General features: G+C 50.2%; 1 protein-coding gene across 1 annotated transcript in view; it reads left to right on the forward strand.

Moving 5' to 3' along the window:
• NMNAT2 (nicotinamide nucleotide adenylyltransferase 2) overlaps nt 1-17,496 on the forward strand; it is a 53,056-nt gene that overhangs the window by 15,068 nt on the left and 20,492 nt on the right. Inside the window, exons 2-4 of the mRNA XM_049776575.1 lie at nt 14,013-14,101; nt 14,503-14,570; nt 16,333-16,411. Of these exons, the coding sequence (XP_049632532.1) occupies nt 14,013-14,101; nt 14,503-14,570; nt 16,333-16,411 (236 nt within the window). The remainder of the gene's footprint in view (nt 1-14,012; nt 14,102-14,502; nt 14,571-16,332; nt 16,412-17,496) is intronic.

The raw sequence follows: 17,496 nt of genomic DNA on the forward strand, positions 1-17,496 counted from the left end.
TCATCCTGACTCACTGCAAATTAGCGCACATTGACACTGCTGCAAGTGTGGCCCAGCACCAACAAAATGAGCAATGTCCCTTTGGAAGCCCAGGAGCACTGTGAATTCGCAAACAATGTCTGTCTGCCAGTGCTGTAGTTGATATTAGAGTTGTGAGTGGGGCTGCCTCCCTGCCATGCATCACGTGTGTCTTTATAAGAACATGTGGTTCCACAGAGCAGCTGTGTGTGTGACTAGATCTGGTGTCAGTGTGACTATGGATGGTGCCATCTGTCAAATGGAGATGTGTCCATATATGGAAGCATATTATAACATAGATGCCATATCTTATCACCTGTCCTCAAGTGTTTGATACCATATAGAACTCAAGTAGTAGGTATGACTTTCTAATCTTGGTAGCTTATGGATTAAACATGCTCTCTGCCAGTAATATGTCACATGTGTGTGAATGTATACAGAACTTTTTAATTTTTAAATTCTTTTTGGTTTTTGAGCTGCACTCAGGGATTACTCCTGGCTCTGCAATTAGAAATCACTCATGGTACCCTCAGGGTATGGGATGCCAGAGATCCAACATGGGTCGGCTGCATCCAAAGCAAATGCCCTTCCTGCTGTGCTATGGCTCTGGCCCCGACAGAACCATTTAGTATCTGAATCCAGTGCATAGGACTCCATCCCTGTAGCCAGCATACACTATGGTGACATGTGTGAATATACATGGCGGCTGTTTATCATGTGTGTGGATATATGTGGAACACACATCACATGTGATATGTTCCATGTGTGAACACGGTGCCACACATTACACGTGTTGCCACACACGAGCCACAAATCCTCTAGATCTAGATTTGTATGACTGCATGACATCACATGTCACACGTGTGATTTGTATTCCATGTATGAACAGACATGGCTGAGTGTATTGTGGTATGTGGTGCTGTGTGGTGGCTAGAGGTGCTGCCAGAGAATCTCCATGTGCATATGTGGAGGGACACGTGCCATGAATGATCACACATGTCTCCATTTTGCTGCAGGTCCTGTGCTGTGGGTTGTGGCAGCAACCTGTCCACTGCATGTCAGGACCCCTCCTGCCAGGAAGGGAGCCGCTCTCATTCCTTTCATCTCCACTGTACCTTGCGGGGACCACTCAGAGCCCAGGGTTTTCCTAGTGCCTTGGAGATGAAAGGAAAAAGATCAGCTTCTTGCCCTTAAGTGGCTTGTAATTATGTACCCAGGTATTTGAGAGAGAGAGAGAGAGAGAGTGAGAGAGAGAGAGAGAGAGAGAGAGAGAGAGAGGAGAGAGAGAGGGGGGAGAGAGAGGGAGAGGAGAGAGAGAGAGGAGAGGGGGGGAGAGAGGGAGAGGAGAGAGAGAGGAGAGAGGAGAGAGGAGAGAGGGGGGAGAGAGAGAGGGAGAGGAGAGAGAGAGAGAGAGGAGAGAGGGGGGGAGAGAAGGGGGAGAGAGGGAGAGGAGAGAGAGAGAGAAAGAGAGAGAGAGAGAAGAGAGAGAGGAGAGAGAGAGAGGAGAGAGAGAGGAGAGAGAGAGAGAGAGAGAGAGAGAGAGAGAGAGAGAGAGAGAGAGAGAGAGGATCAGTGGTCTAATTAGTCCCTGGGATCTAGAACCTGCTTACTTAGCAGCAGCCAAGGTTCTGTTCTGGGTCTGAGTGGGGGAGGTGGGAAAGAGACCCTCACTCAGGTGGAGGGAGGAGGAGGGTGGAGGCGAAGCTGGCGGGGGACACTGCCCCTCAGTTCTCACCCCTGATGGGGGCTAAAGAGACATGGGGGTTACAGATAAGGTGGTGCTGAGCGATCCAGGGGCCCTGGATGGACATGCAGGCCTGGGGTGGGGGATGTGGCTGCTCAGAACCCCTAGGACAGAGGCCTGAAGTGGGGTACAGATATAGACATGAGTTGGTGTTCAGGACAGGCAGACGTGGTGACAGAAGGCCTCAGTAGGGATGAACTCAGTCTTTGGGCCTTGGATGCTCGCCTTGTGCTGATTTTGTGATGGTTTATGTTGGTGGCGATCCTGTGTCCACAGCATCCCAGGCAGCTGCCCTCCCCACTGGACTCTCTCTCCAGGTCCCCAGCTGCTTTTCCTTCCCAGCACCTGTACCTCCCGTGTCTGGGATCAATCAGCGGCCGTAGGTGGGGTGTGAGGGAACAGGGTGCCTGGCTGCCCCCTCCATGGGCCCCTCTCCACTCATGTTCGCAGAGGGTAGAAGAACCCTGTGTCCAGGTTCTAAGCCCAGCTGCTGCCTCTGTTGGCTGTTTCCCCCGGCAACACGCGTCATAATCTCTCTATTCTCGGTTTCCTCTCCTGGAAGGGATAAAAATAAACAGGCTCCTGGAGAAGCTGCGGTGGAGACGAAGTGGGGCAGTGCCTGCCAAGCACTGGGGCAGGGGCTGTGAACTAGGGGACAGTGTTTCCCTTTGGGGAGATGGAAAATTTTGGAGATGGACAGAGGGGATGTTTGCATGGAGGGAGGGGACAGAATGCCAGGGCTGGGTATGGACTGTGGGCAAATCTACAGTACTTCCATCTATACCTACTGTCAGGTCAGCTTCTGTCCCTGGCACCACCAGGCGTGGACCCAAACTAAACAGCCTTCTTATGGTAGCTCTTTTTGTTGTTATTGTTTTGGGGAGAAACCCCCATTAGTGCTCAGGGCCTGCTCCTGGCTCTGCACTCAGGTATCACTCCTCAGGGGACCTGATGGGATGCTGGGAATTGAACCTACATGCAAGGCAAGCGCCCTCCCCACTGTACTATGACTCCAGCTACAACTGAAGCTCTTATGTTCTATGGCTATTTACTATAATGCACTAAGAATTTTTAAAACTTTGATTTACAATACTATTAATGATAAGGTTTTCTGCATACAGCATTTCAACACCATATCTCCTTGTAGAAAAAAGAAATGGTGCAGTTAGCTCTTAGTTAGGTGACAGAACTGGTGAAGACTGTGCTGTTGCCGTTAACCAGAAGGGTCTGAAGAGATAGCACAGTGGGAGAGCACTTGTCTTGCACGCAGCAATCTCATTTCAATCCTTGGCATCCCATATGTCCTCTGAGCACCACCAGGAGGGACTCCTGAGCTTCAAGCCAGGAGTAAGCCCTGAGCATCGCTAGGTGTGGCCCCCAAACAAACACAAACAAATTAGCCATAAGGAGGGGGACAGAACAGAATGTCTCTGTCACGTGAAATATGAAGATATATAAAGACAATAAGGAAGGACAAATGGTCAGACAGCAGAACCTGAGGATTGGACCATAGATGCATTTTAAAAATACCTTTCCTGGGGCCGCAGTGATGGCACAGCACAATTTCCTTGCATGAGGCCGACACAGGACGGACCCCAGTTCAATTCCTGGCATCCTGTGTTTTCCCCCGAGCCTGCCAGGAGCGATTTTTGAGCACAGAGTAACCCCTAAATGCTGCCAGGTTTGACCCCCCCAAACACCAACTCCCCCCCCCAAAAAAAAAAACCCTTTCCTGGGAGCTAGAGCAATAGGACAGCAGGGAGGGTACTTGCCTTGCATGTGGCTGACCTGGGTTCCATCTCTAGGCAAACCATATGGCCCTCCAACTCTCCAGGAGTGATCCAGCCAGGAATAAGCCCTGAGCACACCTGGTGTGGCCCAAAAGTAGGGGAAGGAAATACCTTTCTTGGGACTGGAATGATAGCACAGGGAGTAGGGAACTTGACTAACATGCAGCTGACCAGAGCTCGATCCCTGGGATCCCTGAGCACTGCCAGGAGTGATCCCTGAGTGCAGAGCCAGGAGTAAGCCCTGATCATTGCCTGGTGTGGCCCCCAAATGAAACAAAGAAAGATCCTTCTTGTGGAGTCAGATAGAAGCGTGATGGGGCCTGGGTTTTCTCCAGCCCTTCTTCCTGGGATCCTGAGCTCATTGCCTCCTCCTGAGATTTCGGCCCTCACTCCGCACCTCCAAGCACATAAATCTGGACGCCTCCATTTTTCCTGCATGTCCTATTTCCATGCTTTTTCCCAGCTAAAAATAAGTGCTGGGCTCTGCTCCCACTCTTGATTCATAAACTCTCAGGGGACCTGAATGCCTGCCCCCATTGTCATTTCTGATCCCAATTTGCTTCGGGGACCATAGGTGCTGGATCCCAGGCCTCACTCACACTTGCAAGGCAGAGCCCAGCTCAGCACTGCTTCCCAGAGGCTCTGTCCAGCACCTCAGTTTGAGCAGGTAGAGGCTAGAGAAGAACTAGAATGTTCTCCCTGCAATTTCTCATAATAGCTGACAGCTGGCACTTGCCAACACTCAGTGGCTTAATTCTTTTTTCTCATTTGGGAGCCACACTCAGCAGTGCTCAGGGCTGACTCCTGGCTCTGTGCTCAGGGATTACTCCTGATGGGACTCAGGGGACCCTATGCAGTGTCAGGAATGAGATTGAGGTCTATGTATGCAAGGAGTATGCCCGCCCTGCTGTCCTTCCTCTTTGATCCCTTGAGTGGGAATCTTGCTACTGTCACCTCAATAAAGACTTCAGAGCAAAGTATAGAGCCTGAACTCTAGCCTTTTGTGCTCATGCCTTAGCCTTTTCCCCACACTGTCTTTTTTGTTGTTGTTTGTTTGTTTGTTTTGTGTGTGTGCTTTCATTTCCTCTGGCGCTGTCTCCAGTGATCCCAGGGCTGCTGACTCAGGGTATCACAGAAGCAACTGCAGAGCCCTGAGGCTGTGTACTTGGAAGGTTCCCCCCCCCCATGTCTCCATGTTTTTTCTTCTTCCTTTTGATTTCCCCTAGAAAACTGGGGACCTTCATAGGGAGGGGCTTGTGCATCCCATGGCTTAGCCTGGAGTCTTTCACAACCTCCTCTATGTTCCCCAAAATGTCTTCTCCCTGTGCAACACTGGGTCCAACTTCTCTGATATTGGACCCTCTTAGTGTTACTTGCTCTGGAGAATAAAATTTCTGTTTCCTGCTGGGACTATGGAGATTGGAGGGACAGATACATGGAGGAGTCAAACAATCCACTTGTATCTGGTTCAGCTGCCTGCTTTCTAAGACAGCAGCACCCCAAAAACTGAATCATTCAGGTATGCAATAGTGGAAATGAGTGAAGGACCTCTCTAGCTCATCTGTCCCCCTGCCTCCCCTGTCATTCATGTTCTATTTTTTCCCTTGGAAATGGGGGTCTTTCATGTGCTGAGCATTGCCAGGATTAGCTCAAAAGAAACCAACCAATAAGTAAACAAAGGGGAGTAGTGGGGAAGGCTCTGGCTTTGTATGCAACCAGCCCAATTTTCATCCCTGGCACTACATACGGGTCCCTGAGCTGGGCCCACCATGAGTGATCCCTGAGTACAGAGCTAGGAGTAAACCCTGAATAACCCCGGATGTGACCCAGATTGCCCCCACATATGGGTAAGTAGGTAACATCTTTCCAATTATATAATTGCAAATAGATTTTAGAAATTTTATTTGTTATTTAATTATTTTGGGTTTGGGCAATGCTCAAGACTTACTTCTAGCTCTGCACTCAGGGATCACTCCTGGCTAGCAGGGTTCAGAGACTGTATGGGATGGCAGGGATTGAACCTGGGTCAGCCATGTACAAGACAAGCACCCTCCCTGCTCTGCCATCTCTCAACCCCTACAGAGATTCTATAACAAGTGTATATGGGCACACCCAATAGTGCTTAGGAGCCTGTCCTGAAATTGGGAGTCACTTTGGGGAACCATGTGGAGTGATGATCAAACTTGGGTCTCCCATATGTAAAGCAGGTACATTAATCTAATGAGCAATTTCTCTGACTTATAACAGACACATTTTAAAGGGGCCAGAGAAATAGTACAGTGAGTAGGGCACTTGCCTTGCATGCACCCAATATGGATTCCCTGGATTCAATTCCCAGCACTACAGAGAGTCCCTCAAACACAACCAGGAGTGATCTCCAAGCGCAGAACAAATCCTGAGCATCACTGGGTGAAGCCCCAAACCAAAATAATGATAATCACATACACACAAATCCAGAAATGGAGGAAAGTCTAAATGTAGAAAGTCAGTTCTTAGGATATGGGGAAGAGGAGGTGTTTGCTCCATGCTCCCCCTTTTCTCCTTCCCACTCCCTCCCTCCCTTCCTGCTCAGGGCTCCTTCCTTTCTTTTGGTCTGCCCAGCCAGGACCCCTACCATCTACCCCTACCTCAGTTTTCTGCAGACTCCCCCAGCCCTGGTCCCTCCTGTTTCCAGCTGAGAAATAGACTCTGGGGGGAGGGGGACACCATGCAGGTGTTGAATGGTGGATTGTGCATTCCAAAACCCCCAGAGAAGGAAAGAGAGTCCTACTCTGTCTGGGTAGGACAAGAGATAGGGGTCCAGCAGCAACTCCGATGCAAGAAATAATCCACACACAGCTGGGAAGGAATAGCAGGCCAGAAACTAACACCTCAAGCTGTTCACCCACAAGCCAGTCACTTCAACACGTGGAACCATGAACAAGATGTCAGCCACCCCTCCAGGCCACCTGAGTAGCCTTTATTGGGAAAAAACAAAGCCCATGCCCAAAAGAAGTGGGGAAAGCCAGATGAAGAGGCAATGGAGAAATATATTTTTAACAGGAAAAACCAAAGGAACCAATTGAGATTCATCTAATTAGAAAGCAATATGAGGACCAATCCAAAGGCCTCTACCAACATAGGGATTTTATGAAGGTCGTTCTGGACAGACCGGCTGTGCTTCCTCCCTCCAACCTGAATCTAGGGGTGATGCTGCCTCCCCAGAGTTGCACGCACATGCACACACACACACACACACACACACACACACACACACACACACTCCTTCCACTCGAATTGCTGGACCAAGAACTCCACTGAGAGATTGAGCTGGGGCAAGTGTGATGAGAGGTAAACCCAGAGGTGTGAAAACTGGGGCTTGAGCTAGCATAATGGTGAGGATGCTTACCGTGCATGAGGTTGACCTGGGTTCAGCTCCTGGCATCCCATAGGGTTCCCAAGCCTGCCAGGAATGACACCTGAAAGCAGAGCCAGGAGTAACTGGGTGTAATCCCAAAACAAAAACAAACACCAGAAGTCTGAAAACTTACAGTTTTTTGGCTCAGTAAGATGCTTAGAGATGGGCCCAGAGAGATAGCACAGCGGTGTTTGCCTTGCAAGCAGCCAATCCAGGACCTAAGGTGGTTGGTTCGAATCCCGGTGTCCCATATGGTCCCCCGTGCCTGCCAGGAGCTATTTCTGAGCAGACAGCCAGGAGTAACCCCTGAGCACAGCTGGGTGTGTCCCAAAAACAAAACAAAACAAAACAAAAAATGTTTAGAGATGACCATGGTTTAGAGCCCAGCACCTTCTTGGGGGTTCAGGGGACATGTGGGAAAATGGTTGGAAGAGAATTTGGGACATGCCCCGATGTTCCCGCCCCTCAATCCCCCCCATTTGTCCTCGTTCTGGTTCTCATGCTTCTTTGACCTGAGTCCTAATGAATCACAGATGGCAACGATGGGGTGTTGGTGGAGAGGTTGGTAACCCAAGTGTGCTGCTCCCAGAAGATTCTGGACTTTGGCCATCATTCCTCGGGTGCCCACAGCCTGTCCTTGATGCCCACTGGAGGGTCAGAAATTAAGCCCAGGAGGAGGGAACAACTCAACTTCATGCCCAGGGGCTATGGCCCCAAAGTCCCAATTCAAGACTTTCTTCCTCTTGTCAGAGCAGTGGACAGTGGAGAAGGCACTTGGGCTCAATCCCTGGCATCCCGAAGGTCTCTCCAGCACTACCAGGAGTCATTCCTAAGCACAGGACCAGGAGTAAGCCCTGAGCATAGATGGGAGTGATCCCCCACAAAACAAAAATAAAAACAAATAACAGAATTACAAGAGAAAAGACTCAGAAACAGTTCACTTTGATTAATACCATTTCAGAGTGTGTGACAGGGGGGCCAAAGACAGGCTGAGATGTTCCCAGGTTCTCAGGGAAAGAGTTAGGAAAAGGGGAGCTGGGCTCTAGGAGGGCATTTAAGGTCAGGTAGAGCTGAGGGCTGAGTCTTACAGGGCCAGGCTGTGGGTTGCAGTCCAAGTCCATGGTGACGGGTCTGTGGCCTGTATGAGGGTCACAGAAGCCTCTGAGGACTTTGTGCATGAACAGCCAGGCGGATAAACATGGGCTCAGGCTGTGACTCAGCAAAGCTGCATCTCTGGGGAGAACCCCGACTTTCTGCTTTGGGCATTCCTCCTACCTCCCCGATGCGATAGAAGTCTCTGGGTGCTGCTGCAGTATTTTCAGAGCTTTATTTTCTCAAAGAAACAATTGAATGTCGCAGTGGGATCTTCGAGAACAGCTCAACAGCGAGGGGAGCACAAGCACCAATAAACAAGCAAATTTTATCCTAGTGCTAATTCGCGCAGCAAAGATGATCCTTAAAACCAGGCTGGAGTGAGCCGAGAAACAGCACAGCTGGGAGGGCCTGGCCTTACACACAGCCGACTGGGTTCGATCTCCAGCATCTCATATGGTCCCCTGAGCCTGTCAGGAGTGATTCCTGAGTTCAGAGCCAGGAATAACTCCTGAGCACCTCTGGATGTAGTCCAAAAACCATGAAAGGTGGAGGGTCTGGATCAGATCCTTGGCCATGTGGTTTCCCCAAACACTGCTAGGAGCATCCTCTGAGCACATTAAGATGTGGCCTCAAATACCCTCTTGCCAATAAAGGCAACGTAAAAGGAAGGGCAGAAAGAACAAGGTTCTCGCCTTGTATGTGGTCAACCCCAGTCAATCCCCAGCACGCTATAAGGTTCCCTGAGCACCTCCAGGAGTGATTCCTGAGTGCAGAGCCAGGAGTAAGCCCTGAGCACTGAGGTATGGCCCAGAAATCAAAAACAAAAACATCAGAGCACTGGGGCCAGAGCAATAGTCTATTGGGGAGGGTGTTTGCCTTACCTGCAGTAGATCCAGGTTTGATCCCAGTACTTTATAGAGTCCCCGAGCATGAGTAAACCCTGAGCACAGAACCAGGAGTCAGCCTTGAGTACTATTGGGTGTGACCTAAACTCTCACCGCACCCTCTATGCTTCCCCCAAAATTCAGAGTCCTTGCCAGCTCCTCAGGGCCATAGTTTTCCTCAGCAGGTCCGCCTGGCCTACAGTCTGACTGCAGGTCAGACCCATGATCCTCTGGAGCAGAGAACTCTGGGGGCCCAACTCTCCATGTCTGTAGAGCATCAGCACCCCACCTTCTTCCCATTTTCTGGTGGCCCCGACACACACTCCCACGCACACATTCAGAGGAGTGTTCAGACTTGGTCAAAAGAACCCTGGATGAGGTGCAAAATAGACTTCAGCCTGGGTTCCGTTGATCTAGACTTGGGGTGCAGGTGAACTGCCCCACTGATCTTGGGGGGAGGCTCAGCTCACCGCTGCCTGGCCTGAAGGCCTGAATGCACAGGGTCTGGCATGTGAAGAATGTTGCCCCCTCCTGCAGGTTTTCCTAATGCAGGCCTCTCCACCCTCCAATTAGAGCTGCCTCCTGGGAAGGCCAGGACCCTGCATTCCTTTTGTAGCAGAGCCTTAGACTGCCCACGGTGAATGAATGAAGTTCCAGTGGTTCCAGTGCTGCCTCCAAACACCTCCCTGGGGTTGGTTGCCTGTTCAAATGCAAGAAAGAGGCACTGGAAGTCCAGCAAAAATGAAAGAGAGAGAGAGAGAGAAGAGGAGAGAGAAAAGAGGAGAGATGAGAGAGACAGGGAGGGAGAGAGAAAGAGAAAGAGAGGAGAGAGAGAGAAGAGGAGAGAGAAAAGAGGAGAGAGAGATGAGAGAGACAGGGAGGGAGAGAGAAAGAGAAAGAGGAGAGAGAGAGAGAAGAGGAGAGAGAAAAGAGGAGAGAGAGATGAGAGAGACAGGGAGGGAGAGAGAAAGAGAGAGAGAGAGAGAGAGAGAGAGAGAGAGAGAGAGAGAGAGAGAGAGAGAGAGAGAGAGAGAGAGAGAGAAGGGCTGAGGGATAAACCAGATCTCATCTCAGGAAAGCGAGGGAAATGGAATTCCAGAATTCCAGGCTGGGCCAACAGCTAGCTACCTGCCAACCTCAGAAATGTGTCTTTGGAGAGGGGAGGCTGGGGGAGAAAAACTGCTTTTGAGGAAACCCAGACATGCAGGGCACGTCCTCCCCCCATGTTTGATCCAGTCAAAATATAAGCTGGGGAGGGGCAGAGAGATAGAATAGGGGTAGGGCGTTTGTCTTGCATGCAGAAGGACGGTAGTTTGAATCCCGGCATCCCATGTGGTCCCCCGAGCCTGCCAGGAGTGATTTCTGAGCGTAGAGCCGGGAGTAGCCCCTGAGCGCTGCCGGATGTGACCCAAAAACAAAACAAACAAACAAAAATAAATAAACTGTCAAGTCAGCAAACTCAGGTGGGGATGGGGTGGGGGAGCTGCAAAATTTAAGGTGCTGTTTAAAAAGTCACAGAGCCAGGGGCTGAGCACAGTGGTGAGGGCATTTGCCTTGCATGCAACCGACCCAGGTTTGATCCCCAGCGTCCTATAGAGTTACCCAAGCCTGCAGGGAGTAATTTCTGAGCGAAGATTCAGGAATAACCCCAGAGTACCATGAGGTGTGACCCTACAACAAACCACAACAAAAAGACACAGATGAGGTTGGAGAGATAGCACAGCTGTAGAGCTTTTTTGCCTTGCATGCAGCCGACCCAGGACAGAGGGTGGTTCGAATCCCGGCATCCCATTAGGTCCCCAGCCTGCCAGGAGCGATTTCTGAGTGCAAAGCCAGGAGTAACCCCTGAGCACTGCTGGATGTGACCCAAAAAGCAAAAATAAAATAAAAGCACATTCTGAGACTTGGAATCAGAAGTCTGACACTGTGGACAAGAACTGGGTGCCAATAGGAGGGAAAGTGATATCTCTTCAGTAACAGAGGAGGAAGGGATGCAAGGAGGGAGGAAGGGAGAAACTGTCTGCCATAGGAACAGGCTAATGGGTGGGGGGATGAAGGGAAACTGGGAACGTGACTGGTTATGGACAATGAATGCTGGTGAAGGGATGGATCATTACATATGGCTAGCTAGTACAGTAGCTTGTACAGTAGGGGGGACACTCACCTTGCCTGGGGCTGACCCGGGTTTAATTACCAATGCTCCACTAAGAGTGCTCCCACAGCAAAGAGCCAGGAGTAACCCTTGAGCATCACCAGGTATGACCCCAAAATAAACCAAAAATTTCAATGCAAACATCCACACTGCATACAAATGTTTCTTTTCTCTTTTTTGGTGCCAAGGATTAAACCCAAAGTTTTCTTTCACATAGGCAAAGCGTACATGTTTTTGTTGTTTTTATTTTATGACTTAATTTTTGAACCACACTCAGCATGGCTCTAAGATTAACTTTGGAGGGATTCTCAGGAGGCCATTTGGGGCCTCCCACATGCAAATCTTGATTGTCAGCGCTTTGAACTAATTTCTTGAGCCTCCCAATGTCTTGATGAAGACAGGTTGTGTCCTGATGTTTTAATGATGTTCAGCCCTGAACTTAGGCCTCACCTTCACCTTTGGGATCAGAATCTACATTCTAATTAGATCCGAGGGGGGGATCCCCAACACTTTGGGGGTTTGAGAAATGCAGTTTTGCATCACAACCTGCCCCACCCCCAAATCTTGGGATCCAGAAAGCAGTTTGCAAGGGAAGGGCAGGCAAGAAGAATGTTGGCAAACCATTTGCTTGGATTTACACAGCAATCCCTTAAATCTGTCTGTAGAGAGATGGTGGGAGTTGGCTCTGCACGCAGCCTGGCTGTGAAACCAGCAAGTCATGATTCCACAACTGCCACCAGGGGGCGATCCTTGAGCACTGTAGTGTGTGACCACCCCTGAGGTTGGGGGGGGGGAGGGAGGGAGGGAGGGAGAGAGAGAGAGAGAGGGAGGGAGGGAGAGAGAGAGAAAGAGAGAGAGAGAGAGAGGGAGGGAGAGGGAGAGAGAGAGAGAGAGGGAGGGAGGGAGGGAGGGAGGGAGAGGGAGGGAGGGAGAGAGAGAGAGGAGAGAGGGAGGGAGAGGGAGAGGGAGAGAGAGAGAGAGAGAGAGAGAGAGAGAGAGAGAGAGAGAGAGATCAAACTGTTATGCTTGCTGCTGAATGTTTGAATGTTGCCCATAAAAGTTTCTTTTGGGTACAAGCTCCAGCATGGTGGGAGTTTGTACCAGAGGTGAAGAGAATCCGGCCCTTTACGCCCTTCCTAGTTTGATGGCTTTTCCCAAGAAGAGTGAAGGGGAGTGCGTTGTGATAGTGCTTTGGTAAGTCGTTTGCCTTGCACTCGGCCTACCCAGGATGGACCTGGGTTCTATCCCTAGTGTCCCATATGGTCCCCCAAGTCAGGAGCGATTTCTGAGTGCATAACCAGGAGTAACCCCTGAGTGTCAACAGGTGTGGCCTAAAAACAAACAAACAAACAAAAAGAGTGAAAGGGGGGAAATGAAATTGGGCTTGTCTGGAACATTGGAGAAAGCAAACACCGCATTCCTTCCAAAGGGGGGAAATTCAAGTTTTTTTCTGAGCCAGTTCTGCCAATGGTGGTTTTCTGCACTGACTGGGAATTGTCCTCGATTGCTAGAAGCTCCTTTAAATTTGTTCTGGTGTTAGTTTTTTTCCTCCTCCCAAGTAAACACAAAAGGCAGATGGCTCACATTTCATAGTGAGGCTTTTTGGTTTTATTATTCTTTTTAGGGATCATACCCAGTGGTGCTCAGGAATCACTCTTGGTGGTGCTTGGGGAATCTATATATGGGATGCCAAGAATCAAACCTGGGCCAGCTGTGTGCAGGCAAATGCTTTCCCTGATAAGCTATTGATCTGGCCACTGCTCCATTTTGGAAGTTTCTTAGAATGATAATGGGTGCACTCCAATCTGTCCTCTTAAAGGCTTACTGATGATATGTTTTAAATCCTCCAAACATAAGGCAGAGCTTCCTTTAAAACTGGATTAGCAGGGGTCAGAATGATAGCACAGTGGGTAGGGCATTTGCCTTGTACATGACTGGCCCAGGTTGATCTACAACATCCCATATGGTCCTCTGAGACTACCAGGAGTACTTTTTGAGCTCAGATCCAGGAGTAACCCCTGAGCATAATGATGCTGTCTCCAAAACAAAACAAAAAGCTAGATTGGGGGCCTGGGGATAGAGTGTATCAGGGAAGGCTTGCACTCAGCCAATCTAGTTTAGATATCCCATAACCTATTTGGTCCCCTGGGCCCTCCAGGAGTGAGCTCTGAGCCCTGCCTATGGTGGCCCAAAAGCCAAAAACCTAAAACAAAAACTGGGTCAGGCCTGGCAGCTCAGATTACCAAGAGAACTGAGCACAGCAGGTATTGTATGACTGAACACCCACCCCTATGTAGGCCCAGAGCAACACCAGCAACTCTAAGCACAGAGCTGAGAGTAGTCACTGAGCACTACAGGGCTGTGTAACCCTCAAAAGTCAGAACAAACTGGCTTGAGAACCTTTGAGACCCATCATCTCTTCCCACTCCAGCCTTCCTTTTGTTTTGAGGTCAGGGCTGGGTGGGGTGGGGCCTCATATTAATTGGAGAGCCCAGGGCCTACACACTTGGTTGTGGGGTGCCAGAGCTTACATGCTTTGTGTCTCAAGGGATACCAAGTACAGGGCTGGGATACCTTATACTGCATGTGGGTGGTGCTGGGAATTGAACTCTAAGCCTCATGCCTCCAATGCAATGGGAAGAGACATTCCAGGTTGTCCATTACCTTCTGGTTCTTTATAGTTTTTGGATTGTGGAGGTGATGGCCATAGTCCTGGAGCAATGAGGTGCTGGGGGAGGACCCAGGACTCGTGTTCGTATGTAACAGATGCTCCTGCCATCGCGCCTCCATCCCAGGCAGGAGCACTCAAGCTTATTTTGGAAGTTGGTGCCGGGCACGTCTTGGCAGGAAGGAAGGTTCAAGAGCAAAGCAGGTGGACTCCACAGGTGCCGCCCTGACTCTCTTGCTCACACCCACGTCTTCTTCCCTGCAGAACGAGCCAGGGATTATCTGCACAAAACCGGGCGATTTATCGTGATAGGGGGGATCGTGTCCCCTGTCCACGACTCCTATGGAAAGCAGGTGGGTGCTGGCCTGGGTGTCCCTGCAACCTCCAAGCTGGGAAGACTCCCTGCTGACACTCTGGGAGAGCAGCATGATCACAGGATCCACAGGGGCTGGCATGGGGGCCAGTGGCCAGAAACCAACTCTGGCTCTGGGGGGCCCAGGACCACTGCTGAAACATATTTCTACACTCACACATATGACTCACATACACACACATACATATATATGCTCATACTCACACAATACACACATGTGCTCACATACAGACACAACACATGCTCACACAGATGCATACACACATGCGCACAATACATGCTTACACGCATGCACACAGTTGCAAACACACTTGGGGGTCCCACGGGCAGTGTTGAGGAAGAAGGGAGAAACTCCTGCCTCAATGTCTCGTTTCTTCCCAGGGCCTCGTGTCCAGCAGGCACCGTCTGATCATGTGCCAACTGGCTGTGCAGAACTCTGATTGGATCAGGTAGGGGTCAGGGCCAGGGAGCCCTGGATCTCACGGGGGTGGGTGGAGGAGAAAGTAGGGGGTATAGAAATGAAGGCGGTAGGGCATTTGCCTTGTACGCAGCCGATTCAGGATGGACGGTACTTCAAATCATGGCATCCCATATAGTTCCCTAAGCCTGCAGGAGTGATTTCTGAGCAAATAGCTCAGAATAAATATAAATAAATAAATGAAAGGAGAAGGATGAGGTCCTGGGAGCCAGAAACTTCACAGGGTGGCCCAACTTCTAATTCTTTTGTGTGTGTGTGTGTGTGTGTGTGTGTGTGTGTGTGTGTGTGTGTATGTGTGTGTGTGTGTGTGTGTGTAGGTGTTGGGACCTTTGCAGAGCTGCTATCTCCATCTCCAGCTTCCAGCAAACTTAATCTCTAATCCGTTTGTGGGGGAAAAGGTAGTCGGGACTCACTCAGCAGTGCTCAGGGGCCTGTCTTGGCTCTGTGCACAGGAGCAACCCCTGGGAGTGTTCAGGGTACCCTGTGTGGTACCAAGGATGGAGCATGGGTCAGCCACATGCAAGGCCAGTGCCTCGCCCTGATGCTGACTCTCTAGCCTAGAATGTAGTGGTTTAACCCAGCTGAGTGGGTTGGTGACACCAGGGAGGAATTTTCTGTCTCATCAATGTCCACAGCTCTGCATTCAGGGATATTCTTGGAGCTTTCAAAAATCTTCCTGACTTATTGGATTAAAAACATCCCAGTTCTGGGGCCGGAGCGATAGCACAATGGTAAGGTGTTTGCCTTGCACGTGTCCAACACAGGACAGACCCTGGTTTGAATCCCGCTATCCCATATGGTATCCTGAGCCTGCCAGAAGTGACTTCTTTTTTTTTTTTGGGGGGGCCACACCCTTGCAAGGCAAAGGCCCCTGTGCTATCTCTCCGGCCCCCAGAAGTGACTTCTGAGCATAGAGCCAGAAGTAACCCCTGAGCACCACCGGGTGTGACCCAAAACAAACAAAAAAATTTCCAGTTCTGGGGCTGGAGAGATGGCATTGGAGGTAAGGCATTTGCCTTTCATGCAGAAGGACAGTGGTTCGAATCCTGGCATTCCATTTGGTCCCCCGTGCCTGCCAGGAGTGATTTCTGAGCATGGAACCAGGAGTGACCCCTGAGCGCTGCCGGGTGTGATCCAAAAACCAAAAATAAATAAATAAATAAAAATAAAAAATAAAAAAAATCCCAGTTCTAACAAAAAAGAGCGAGAGGGGGAAAAGCAAAGAAATCGAGAAGAGAGAGAGAGAAAAAGAGAGAGAAAGAGAGAGAGAGAAAGAGAGGGGGGGAGAGCAGTGGGCAAGACAATTTGCATTGCATTTGGCTGACCCAGGTTTGATCTCTGGCACCACTTAGTTTCCTGTGAATCCAAAGTGCAAAGCCAGGAGTCAGTCCTGAGCACTACTGGTTGTGGTGAAAAAATAAACAAAGGGTCCTCAAAATCTCATAATCTACTCTAAGAACCACCAGGATTGATCCCTAAGTGCAGAGCACAAGTAGCCCCTCAGCACTGTAAGGTGTGGCCTTAAACCAAAGCAAAACAAAGGACCAATTTAGTGTGCAGAGACTCTGGGTTCTAGTTTCATCATCCCCTCAAAATGCTCTGAGACTCTTGACACTTACATATAACTGACCCCAGGCAGGTGCCCTGAGCTGGCCTTCCCAGGGCTGGAGAGCTGAGCATTCCCGGGGCAGTATCAGGGAACCTGGACTGATGGGGTTTTCTCTGCTTGCCAGGGTGGACCCCTGGGAGTGTTACCAGGACACATGGCAGACCACTTGCAGTGTGCTGGAGCACCACCGAGACCTCATGAAGGTGAGACCCCACACCCACTGAGGACTATCATGGGAGCTGGTGGGGCCATAGCACAGGACCTGAGAAGTAGGGGACCTGTCCTAGAGAGGCAAGAGAGGCACCCAGGCCATTGTCCTGTGGTCCCCAACTTCCATCATCCTTCTTGCCCGCCCAGAGTGGCCTCACTCTGACCTGTTCCAGTGGTTGAAAGGATCCAGAGAGATGAGCTGAGTTTCCTGAGGACATGCAGCAACAGTTTGTTGAGCCAGGCGGGTGCTGGTATAATGGAGACAGGGATCTGGGGGTGTCTCCAGGACATTTCGCTCTCAGCTGGGCACAGACCCCCCCCCCCCAGTCCTTTCTCAGGAAAGTGGTTCTGTCCCCCAAACATGGCATGTCTGCACTTGATCGTCTATATTTTGTTTTTGTTTTTTCTTTGTGGATGCCAGTGCCCAGTGCACAGGGGACCTTGTGGTTCAGGAAGGGGAACCCTGCTTTCCTGCAGAGCAATGCTCAGCCCCTGCGGTTTTATGCTCCTGAGTATTGTGGGAGCCCTGGGCCAACCCTCAATCCTGTATCTCTCACAGGCACCTGCACCCCCATTGTGCTGCTCCTGAATGTAGCAATAATCAGGCACCCCAAAGCTCACATCCAGGGCATCAAGCAGGCTGCAGTGACAGAAACTGGGAACTAAACTCTCCATTCGTTCATTCTGGAATACATTCATTCATTTATTGTTAACTCATTCATTGATTCTAGAATGCACTCATTCATTCCAGAGCAAGTTCTTTTGGGTGTGTGTGTTTTGGGCATACCCGGTGGCGCTCAGGGTTACTCCTGGCTATGCACTCAGAAATTACTCCTGGCTCAGGGGACCATATGGGACTCTGGGGATCAAACCCAGGTCCATCCTGGGTCAGCCGCGTGAAAGGCAAACATATTACCTCTGTGCTATTGCTCGGGACCCATCAGAGCAAGTTCTTTTATTAACTCATTCATTTGTTCTGGAACACATTCATTCATTGTCTTTTTGTTGTTGTTTGTTTTTGTTTTTGGTCACACCTGGCTGAGCTCAGGGGTCACTATTGGCTGTACACTCAGAAATT

Source organism: Suncus etruscus, chromosome 7 (genome assembly GCF_024139225.1).
Source record: "Suncus etruscus isolate mSunEtr1 chromosome 7, mSunEtr1.pri.cur, whole genome shotgun sequence".
In the NCBI taxonomy this organism is placed as follows: Eukaryota; Metazoa; Chordata; class Mammalia; order Eulipotyphla; family Soricidae; genus Suncus; species Suncus etruscus.